We start from the raw sequence: 10,904 nt of genomic DNA, 5'->3' as shown, positions 1-10,904 counted from the left end.
GATAACTATTATTGAAGTATGTATTATTAAAAAAATTCTAAATGAAAGTGTTTAGAATAAAAAAAAATATTTGTAATTTGAGAATATATGTTGAAATAGTAAACAATATACTAAAAATAGATCGTTAATTATTGGTTTCATTTTATTTTACTTAGTACAAAATGAATTTTATGATTCATAAACAACTTTTAATTAGATTTCCTGATATAGATTTCCCGTTCAAATGACGTAATCGTAATATTAAGGCATGTTTATGTATTACAATAGATTTAACCTTCCCGTGACGAAATATTAACGGCTTTATAACCGACTACAAAAACAAGAGTATAAATTGTGTACTTTTGTAAGGTACTAAGGTACTAATAATACTCAAAGCTAAATCAAAGAATACAGAATCTGTCTAAAGGAATTTTCTTGAGATCTTTGATTCAGGAATTGAATTTGTCATGCTGACACGCTGAAGATGATTTCAATGTCAAATTCGGTTAAAGAATCATAAAGTGTAGAACTGACTATGATCAGCAAAAATATGGCGTTAGATTATTTTTTAAACTTTTAAATCTGTCTACATGAGTGTATCGAAGAAAGGGAGAATTCAATTTCATATTGAAGAACATTTTCTTCTAAAATTGAAAGTAACAGCTTAACTTTGATTTCTTAATCAATTTATTATACCATGTATATATGAAATATACATAGTATATTAAGTTTAGTCCCAAGTTTGTAACGCCTAAAAATATTGATGCTACGAAAAAAATTTTGGTATAGGTGTTCATAGAATTACCTAATTAGTCCATTTCCGGTTGTCTGTCCGTCTGTCTGCCAATACGATAACTCAAAAACAAAAAAAGATATCAAGATGAAATTTTTACAGCGTAATCAGAACGTAAAAAGGGAGGTCGAGTTCGTAAATGAGCAACATAGGTCAATTGGGTCTTGGGTCCGTAGGATTCATCTTGTAAGCCGTTAGAGATAGAACAAAAGTTTAAATGTAAAATATGTTCCTTATAACAAAATAAACAACTTTTGTTTGAAACATTTTTTTGTAAACATCACTGTTTACTCACGAGGGCGCTAATTTGGTGCAAATTTTATAGTTTGTATTAAAATGGGAATATCAGTTATGTGTGTGTCATCAACAAAAAACAATCGATTGCGTCATCAACACTGTCTATACATGGTATTTCAACAATTAACTCAGTCAATTGTTTTTTTTTTCTCTTGTTTAGAAATTGGTTTTATTTTTTGTTAAATAGTTATTATATGTTAATGATCGATTCAGATGAGTATTATGTCTAAGTAGTGTTTTTACATATATTTGCGCAATAATAAATGAATCATGTGAACGGGCTTTTATGACGTGTACATTCATTCAACTCGTTATCATGTTCAACAGATGTCACTATATTACTTATTTTCATTTCAAGTAGTGATAAATAGGTGTACTCGTGAACCTGATTAATAATCGTACGTCAAAGTACGATACTTTCGCATTCTTTGGTGATGTTTGGCATGTGACATTAGGTTAAAATTCATTGAAAACATTTATTCATTTCGAAAAACAAAAAAGTAATTAAATAATGGCTTATGGAGCACCAATGGTAGATAGGAATTTCCTTTGGGATATATTCCAAAGGTATGAGATTGCTTATTACATTCAAAATTAGTTACAAGATTTTCATTTTGCAACGAAATTTTCTTTTAGGGTTGATACAGATCGTAGTGGATATATTTCACAAGACGAATTACAAGTAGCTTTATCAAATGGAACATGGACCCCTTTCAATCCAGAAACAGTTCGATTAATGATAGGTATTATTTCCGGTTAATTTTTTTTTTTAACTTACTTTTTCGGATTTTTATTGTATATAGGATTTTTATTATGTATATTAAATGCAACTGATAGATAGTCTAACGAATTTTATAAATGAAACTGAAACTAAAGCAGTTATGCGAAACTAATTACCATGGCAACGATTGTTATTTCAATATCGTTAATAGTTTAAAATTAGAGAACTAATGATTTACCTTTATAAATAGACAAAAATATATTATTATAAATTATATCATGACAGAAAAATGTCTTTCTACAAATATATTTACGATAAATATTTCTATTTACTTAATATCAACCAAGGCATTCCAACTTTAGGGTTTTCCCCAAAAAACCGCAAATATCTCTGTTAATTATAGATTTACAGAAAAATAAAATCAAATGATAAAATAAAAATGTTATAAAATTAATTTCATAAAATTTTGTTTGTAATATACCATTTTATTATTATTAACGCAAAAATTATAATTTTTTTTTATAATACTGTGTCCAAAAAATAAGGTGACATTTGAATTTAAACTGAGCACGTTTGTTGTGCATTATGAATTCCTTCCGCCCGGCCAAACATTCAACAAGGAATATTATTTGAACGTTATGCGTCATTTTCGTAACGCTATCCACCTAAAAAGGTCGGAATTGTGGAAAGATAATTCATGGTTTTTACACAACGAAAATGCACCATCCCATATTGCACTCATAATTCGTGATCATTTAATCTAAAATTCAACCCATATCGTTACACAACCACCGTATTCACTTGATCTGGCGCCGTGCGACTTCTGACTGTTCAGCAAGCTCAAAAGTCCGCTCCGGGGTCACCATTTTGATACGATAGAGGAGTTTCAAGCCGCAGCGAAGACGGAACTGGAGGCAATCTCGGAAAGTGACTACAACCAGTGTTTTGAAGATTGGAAAATCCGTTGGCATAAGTGTATTGCATCGGGAGGGGATTACTTTGAAGGGGATGAAATTGATTTGGAAGAGTCACCTTATTTTTTGGGCAGAGTAGTATACTCTCTCTCAACATCCTTTGTATACCAAAAATAGAACAGATACTAAATTGCATTCCGATCGTTTTTAATCAATAACTATATATTTATGGTCATTTTGGCCATTTACTAGACTGTCTTTAGTGCCTACAACAGAAAATTCATTAAAAATGACATATTGTAGACAAGTAGATAAATTTTAAAAACAATACTATTTATTATAGGTATGTTTGATAGACAAAATCGAGGTCAAGTTAGTTTTGAAGATTTTGCTGCATTATGGAAATATGTTACGGATTGGCAAAATTGTTTCCGATCATTTGATTCTGATAATTCAGGAAATATAGATAGAAATGAAATGAAGACGGCCTTAACATCATTTGGTTATCGTCTATCAGAAAATATTATCGATTTGTTAGTTCGCAAATTTGATCGTCATGGACGTGGAACTATTTTATTTGATGATTTCATACAATGTTGTATTGTTTTATATGTAAGTTTTCATTTAAATTTATTTTCATCAGAGCCGTCTTTAGGTATTCGATATTCCTGGGCTACCAGCAATAATACACTATTTTTGTTGCTGGTGTAATTATCCTTTTTCCTACAAAGAGAAATATTACAAGGGGCTAATTTTATGACTCTTTCAGTAAAAATTATCGCGGTTCAAACTGGTATTTTTATATTTAAGCTTGTCTTTTAACCACCAGGCTTAAATTTTTTTTCGGATCATTGAATTATGAAAAAAGTTGAATACAAATTTAATAATTTTTCTTTAACAATTGGGTTGTCGAATAAACAATAGACCTTTATCATGAAAAACAGAAATGCTTTTTGATAATTTTTATGAAAGTATAGGTCGAGTAGAGCCTGTAACTCAAATTAAGCAAGCCAGTAAAAAAAACTTTAAATTTAAAAAAAATTTCTGTTAACTTCGTTTTCGTTTCTTTTTATATAAGATTTTTAAAATTGTATGTAACTTTTTTGAAATTATTTTGAAAAAACTCAATTATCTAAATTAAAAAATGTTATATTTTCAGACTTTAACTTCAGCTTTCCGTCAATACGATACTGATCAAGATGGTGTCATTACAATACATTATGAACAATTTTTAAGCATGGTATTCAGTTTAAAAATTTAAATGTATCGCTCTTGTCCATTTGATTAGGGTTACTATCAAATTAATTTTGAAATCAATAAAATGGTTATTATTTAAATCGGGTTCTGCATAGACCCTTAGTTTTTAGGGGTTTACATAGATCACTGTTCCATTTAACTATATCGTCCTAAAAACGTATATTGACCGTTATGGGTATTTTACTTACTTATCTAGCAATTATTTGGAAATCTAACATTTCACACTGAATTATAAAATTCGACGAAATTCCATTAATGTGGATGTAATGATAGACCCATGACAAATGCGAGGATTTATGATTCGTCAATTTAAAAAATATTTATATTCCTCTTTATAATAATTTTATCTTAATATTTGTTTACGAATTTGGCTTTACTTAATAAAATAGTTCAACTTTCTACGGACCTATAAGAGCAATCTTATTTATACTCAAAGGTGAAAGATTTGTGATAAGAAGTTAGACAAAGTATAAATATAGACAAAAGATAATTTCCAATCAAAATTTTCGTCTAGAATCTTATAATAAATAGTGATTTGATGAATGGGAGAAAAAACTCTATAAAATGTCAACGCAATGTTTTAAATTTCACCCTTAAAAAGTTACGGTATTAATAAATCGATATATTTTTTTCATGGCGATTGAAATGGAATACGTTAAAGTAATTTAACTGGATCGACAGTCAATATTTAATTAAACTTTTCCTTGATAGTAATCACTAATCCGCCAAAATTATATTAATTATAATTGAAATAATCGTACAATAATTTTTATTATCATTTAGTAATTAATAATTTTTATCCCTTACACACGATGTCTATTTCTTAAAAAAATATGGAAATTTTATAACAGTTCCTAAAATGAATTTTTTCTAATTAATAGTTTTAATTTTGATAATAAATATTTTGAGTTAAAATTTTTATACCAACAAAGTTTGATGTTATTTAAACAGAAAAAGGTATCGTGTTAAAGGATTTTAGGTAATTTTTATATGCAAATATGTTTCTGAAACAGTTATTATAATTATTAAAAATTTATTTACATTAAAATGTGATAAAAATATATAAAAATTTAAATAATAATTTACTTAAATGCTAAGTACTTTGATTGTATTCAGATATTATATATTTACAAGTATTTAAAAAGCACTTTTGTTAAAAATTATATACTTAAATGTTTAAAAGCTCCAAAATATAAATAAACCTTCTTTTTTCTTAATAATATGTTTGTTTATTACGTAAAAAAAATTATTGTTTAATGTTTAAGTACTTTTTCATGTGAAAGGTATCCTTAAGTTAACGTAAGGGCACACATGAACTCATTCATCGAAATTTTTGACAGTATGGCTTGTTGCATAACCTGGAAAAAAAGTCCGATTTATGAATCGAAAATATCTAATTCCAAGGTTTATAAACTCTATTAAAATTCTCGATAAGGTGGTTAGTTATAAAATCCTTTAATTAGGCGCAAAAGAATTTTGAGCCGTTCTATAGTTTCGTTACGAAATATAAATATTGTTTTAAATATCCCTATTTCGAATGTTATGGAGGGGGGTTAAGTGAAAGCAAGGGATGTGAAGGCTATAACACGGTGGACTTTACTAGTTTTTACTTTTAATCCCAGCGAAGCGGGTGGGTATCAAGCTAGTAAATAATATTTATTCTGAAAAAAATGTGATGTGGATAAGACGTGACAACTGACATTATGTATCATTTTCCAATCTTTATTGTTATTTATCCCCATTTTTGCGTACATTTTAACGTGTAAATAACATAACTCATTATTTAGACACTGACGTGTAACTAGACACTTGTATATTTTTAAATAAATGTCAATGCTATCAAGGAGTTCTTAAATTTTGAATAAGTACTGTAAAAATATTTTATAAAATCATGGAATTAACCAAGAAATCCCACAAAGCCTAATTTTCAAAATCTTTTGTGATGTTTTGTTTTAGATATAATTTTGTTTGATTTTTAAAATATTGGGTATTCTTTTGGTTTTTTAAATAATGGCTAGTGGGCCACCAGTTGATACACAATTCCTTTGGAATATCTTTCAAAGGTATATAATACTAAAAATTATTAATTGACTGGATTTACCCTGCAATGTAACGAAAGTTTTCTTTTAGGGTTGATAAACGTCGTAGTGGATTTATCTCGGCAGAGGAATTGAAACAAGCTCTTGCACATGGATCATGGCCTAATTTTAACGTTGAAACTTGTAAATTAATGATAGGTAATACTTGTTAACTTTTTTTCAAAACATTTGCCAAAAGATAAACGAGAAACGTTAGATAAGCTTACGAGGCGAAAATGTGAAACATGATATGTTTTTAAAGCAATGTTTGATAGAAGCGCTCGAGGACAATTGCAGTTAGAAGAATTTTGTGCATTATGGCAATATGTTTCAGACTGGGATGTTTGCTTTAAATCATTTGATATAGACTATTCAGGAACTATAAATAGAAATGAATTGAAAATGGCTTTACATCATTTTGGTTATCGTTTAACCGATCCAATTGTTGATTTGATAATACACAGATTTGATCGGTCGTGAGGATATTATGTTTGATGATTTTATACAATGCTGTATTGTTTTATATGTAAGCTTTCACGTATCAAAAGCCTTTTTTTTGAATTTATTTCCTTTAAAGGTGTTTGTTGTAAAAGTGCTGAAAACTAACAAATAGTGAATATCTACGTTTTGTAGCATGCCACAAAATACAATAAATAGTTTTCATATTAAGAGAAATATATAAAATTTAAATTAAAAAACTTTTGTTAGTGAATGCACCTCAATATCAAATCCATCCAATCGTTTAGTGACTATGTAAATAAAATTATGAAAAATTGTTTCTTTAAAGTTCAAATTGTATAATTAAAAAATTTGGATCGCTTTAACTTACTTTTTTAGAGTTAATTGAAATGAATTTAACATAACTATTTTTATTTAATTTCAATTATTTATTAAACTTATCACAAAACAGTATAATCATGGTTCCATTGACCGAAACATGCCACAATTATTTTAAAAGAAATACTTGTCATTAATTTTTAGAATTTAACCTCAGCTTTTCGAGTACAAGACACTGATCACGATGGTATAATTCGAGTACATTATGAGAAATTTCTAGCCATGATATTCGGTTTACCATTGTGAAAAAATTTGATTTTGCTCATTAGGTAAGGGTAAGTAATTAATTTGTTTTAATTTTTATATAAATCGAATAGTGTTAATATAAAATATAGTTATCTATCAAAAGCGAGGATCTAGAGAATGGAAAATGGGGGACCCTATCTAAAAGGTGAGGAAGATCTCAATCAAGCTTGTTAACACAGAGCCATGATTCAATTGGAAATCTCGAAACTAGAATAGAATGTAATTAGGACATAAAAAAAAACATACAAGTATAGCTCCTTTGAAATTTTCGAAATAAATAATCGTTTCGAAATAAAAGATTTTTTTTACTCAAACATATTAAGGAATTAAAATGTAATACATGAAAATGTGAAATTAGTATTTAAATTTAACATTATAATAAGCTAGAAATAATAATTAAATTGAGATACATAAAAAAGATTTAAAATTTTGATAAAATTTACTTAAAACTTCCTAAAAATATGTAAATACTTTTAAAAATACATTCGATTTACACTCTTTCTATACATTCTTTGATATTTCCCTTTAAAATTTCAGATCAGCGAAGTATCAAAAGAAATGACAAATTTTATTAATCGAACAGTAAAATATGGATAAAATGAGGCAACACAAAATCTAATGAGATGGATATTTTAAAACTGTACAAAATATTACAAATAACAAATTATTTTTCTACATATTTAAAATTTGTACATCAATCGCTATCACCCGTTAAAGTAGCAGTTTTATTTTTAACCAAAGATAGCAGCACTTGTGAACTTTCTAAAATCTGTAAATATTTATTACAAAATAAATGACAAATAATTATAACGTCAGTAAAATTGAATAATAAATAAAAATACCTTTAAAAAACCAGCTTCGGATTCTTTAATTATGTTATCATATTCTTCAAAAATCTTGGTATGATGATTCAAATTTTTATTTAATTTTTCTAATTGTGCATTTATTATTGCTAATTCTTTTTCTAAACGTATTTTTTGTTGTTTTTCTTCATGTATCTTATTTCGAACTTCTTCACGGCGATCTTTTAAATTTTCTATACCTAAAGATGATTAAAAAACTAAATTAAAAAAATTTGTATTTGTGAGGTTATATTTATTTTCTATGAAATTACATTTTACAAATTCTTGATTATATGTTTGTAAATTTGCAGCATGTTCTGTCATATTTACTAAATTAATATGTTTTATTGTTTATTAAAATATGGATTGTAAATTATATATTTAAAAAAGAATATTTGCTATTTTAAAGTATAAAATATTTAAATATTTTAAAGACATGCGCATTATTTAAGTTTTAACGTTAAATTTTAGGCTTGTTCAGCAATGCGTGAGGTATAGTTAATTTTAGCAAGACCCAATTTTATTATCAAAATTTATTTTAATTGAATTTTCGTAGGAGGAAAATGTTACGAATTTTTACTCGCTAAAATAGGACTTAACTTACAAACTTTTTAGTGAATTGGAATTTTCAGAATATTTTAAATTTTATAATACGAACTAATAGGTGGGGAAGTGTGGTCTTACAAAATATGACCAAACAAACCTAAATTGTAGAATCTTCATAATGAGTAAAAATTCTAATTTTAAAAAAAAGGTAAACTTTCTTTTATTTATAAAAAATAATCTCTCTGTATCACAAACTTCGTCTGTATGTAGAAGTTTTAATATTTGCATTTTAGTAGTAACTTTTTGTTTATACATGTAACGAAAAACGAACATTTAAAGTTTTGTTCAAATTATACCACCTGTTTAAATAGTTCAAGAATTAGATAATAGGTGCCTCTACTGGATGTGTGTGTATGTTGTAGGCATTTTGTAATCCGTCATTTTGATTTATTTCAACATATACTTAGTATGTCTAGTTTTTCAAACCAAGAACATATATATAGATATGGACGTGAAACTTCTATGCCGAGCTATAGCGCCCTTAATAATCAACACAATAGGGTATTCCACTATTTTTGAAAAAGTACTTCAAAATGTTGATTTTGCTAATAAAAAGCCACCAAAAATTTATTTCTGAAAAATACACACGCTTTCTTGCCAAAAATTTAAATTAAATTTTAAACCTTTTGTAAACTGTCAAAAACGCGGGCATCCAATTTGATGACGTAATATGGGTATCACTATATAAAATAACACAAATAAGTTTGACAGATATATTCATAGACATCTGATTATAATAAAAATAAATACTTATTATCTATGTATATATTATACCCAGCTGTCTACGCTGAACTAACTGAGGGTCCATGACTCATACCGTCATGACATCACAGCAGGGCTTACCCGCGTTTTAGATCACGTGATATACAGTTTAAAAGAAAAAAGTGCCTTTATGACTCGAAATCATAATATTTAAGTATATTTTTACATAAATTTTTACTTTTTTCAAATTGTGTGAATATTTATGTTGCAAGCAAGTTGGGTTTCAGTTGCTTTGCAATACATGGTCTACTATTGGGTGATCTAGGTAAACTAAAAAATGACGGATTTCCGATTGCCTACAAACATTCACAATAATGGGATAGCGATAGATACATGATATAAAAATAAAATTCTAATAATTCGTGTAAATTCGTGAAACATCGTTTTAAATACAAGTAAAATAATACTAGAAATTACGTGTATATTACAAATATGTATATGTATTCGCTCCGAGCGTGAATTTCGTTTCCATGACAACGATACACTACTTTAATTATAGAATTAATGGATGCATATATAATTGTGTGGATTGCATTGAAAACTTACATTTAAAATTTAATATTCTTGTTTCACAAATTTAAATAAATAATTACGATAATTAACATTTGAAAAATAATATTTGTACAATTTGATTTCTTATTTTCACAATTTTTAATGCATTAAGTTTAATTAATTAGTGTTTTTCAATCATTTTAATTTGACAGTTTCTATATCATTAACATGTAAATAATTGCAAATTAGTCATAACAGCCCACTTTATCTCCAAAATTTTTCACTTAAAGCGCTGGCATCGATTTTATTATCCCCACCATGACTACGCACACAACGAATACAATAGTCAGTGAATGGTATAGAAATTTACAAGAAATATGTTCTGTTCAAGTTGGTTAAATTGGATTGAAGTCGCGAAAGTATAACACTAACACGATGTAATACGAAGTAACGATCAAATCTTTGTTGGTATTGTAATTTTAGTGTGTTTTGTAACACAGTGTAGAATTGGTCATGAATATCTTTGTGCGTAGAAAAAATTAAAAATGCTTTGTGAAATCAAGAAATAATGTACAAAATAATTGTGTATTGGTTTTATAAAACTGGACAAACAATTATGTTCAATATATTGACCTAATTTGGGGGTGTTTGTGTGTTTTGTGAGGAGAAATTTTGTGAAGTGGCTTCGTTTCAAAACATATTATGTTGACGAAAATAGTGTTGGTTTCGTGACATTTGTGTGAGGATTTGAGGAATAATAAATAATAAACATAAAAAAAAAACCGTAACAGTATAAAATAAATCACTCAAGATGGCTGATTTTATAAAATTATAACTTTGTCACCGATGACACAATGCAAATGAAACCGTTTTCAACTCAGGTGATAGAGAGGTAAATTCTCATTTTTTAACAAAAATAGTTTTTACTGTAATAGACTCATTCATATACCACCCAACAACAGTACCATTTAAAGTTTCGTACAATATGGTTTTTTTCAACTTTGTTTATGGAACATATTGTTCTATTTTTGTTTTGGAACTCTATATATTTATGATTAATCCTTTTTGGATACAATTTAT

The 10,904-nt window shown here is 27.3% G+C and overlaps 2 protein-coding genes and 1 pseudogene across 5 annotated transcripts in view; all 3 read left to right on the top strand.

Moving 5' to 3' along the window:
• Positions 1-1,430: 1,430 nt before the first annotated feature.
• Positions 1,431-4,735, top strand: LOC123297556 (programmed cell death protein 6-like). The gene is made up of 4 exons (XM_044879263.1): positions 1,431-1,636; positions 1,706-1,812; positions 3,048-3,316; positions 3,864-4,735. Exons 1-4 carry the CDS (start codon positions 1,581-1,583, stop codon positions 3,963-3,965), a joined length of 534 nt encoding a protein of 177 aa, XP_044735198.1. The 5' UTR covers positions 1,431-1,580; the 3' UTR covers positions 3,966-4,735.
• A 1,090-nt stretch (positions 4,736-5,825) lies between these two features.
• On the top strand, positions 5,826-7,826 carry LOC123297385 (annotated as a pseudogene).
• Positions 7,827-7,962: 136 nt separating this feature from the next.
• The window catches only part of LOC123297377 (homeodomain-interacting protein kinase 2), a 51,215-nt gene continuing 48,273 nt past the window's right edge, over positions 7,963-10,904 (top strand). For 3 of the 4 annotated variants that reach the window (XM_044879014.1, XM_044879016.1, XM_044879013.1), the window contains exon 1: positions 7,963-8,022. In XM_044879014.1, the coding sequence (XP_044734949.1) occupies positions 7,996-8,022 (27 nt within the window). In that variant the 5' untranslated portion in view covers positions 7,963-7,995. Of the gene's footprint in view, positions 8,023-10,229; positions 10,717-10,904 lie in introns of those variants that run through there. The other variant, XM_044879015.1, reaches the window with a different exon arrangement.

The sequence above is a fragment of the Chrysoperla carnea genome, chromosome 4 (genome assembly GCF_905475395.1).
Source record: "Chrysoperla carnea chromosome 4, inChrCarn1.1, whole genome shotgun sequence".
In the NCBI taxonomy this organism is placed as follows: domain Eukaryota; kingdom Metazoa; phylum Arthropoda; class Insecta; order Neuroptera; family Chrysopidae; genus Chrysoperla; species Chrysoperla carnea.
The sequence above is the reverse complement of the archived record's forward strand: the minus strand, read 5'-3'. Positions and strand labels throughout refer to the sequence as shown.

Coding starts and splice junctions, on each gene's coding strand:
- LOC123297556 (XM_044879263.1), top strand. CDS start 1,581: ATGGCTTATGGAGCACCAATGGTAGATAGGAATTTCCTTTGGGATATA. Junction 1,813..3,047: donor AACAGTTCGATTAATGATAG/GTATTATTTCCG, acceptor TATTTATTATAG/GTATGTTTGATAGACAAAAT. Junction 3,317..3,863: donor AATGTTGTATTGTTTTATAT/GTAAGTTTTCAT, acceptor TTATATTTTCAG/ACTTTAACTTCAGCTTTCCG.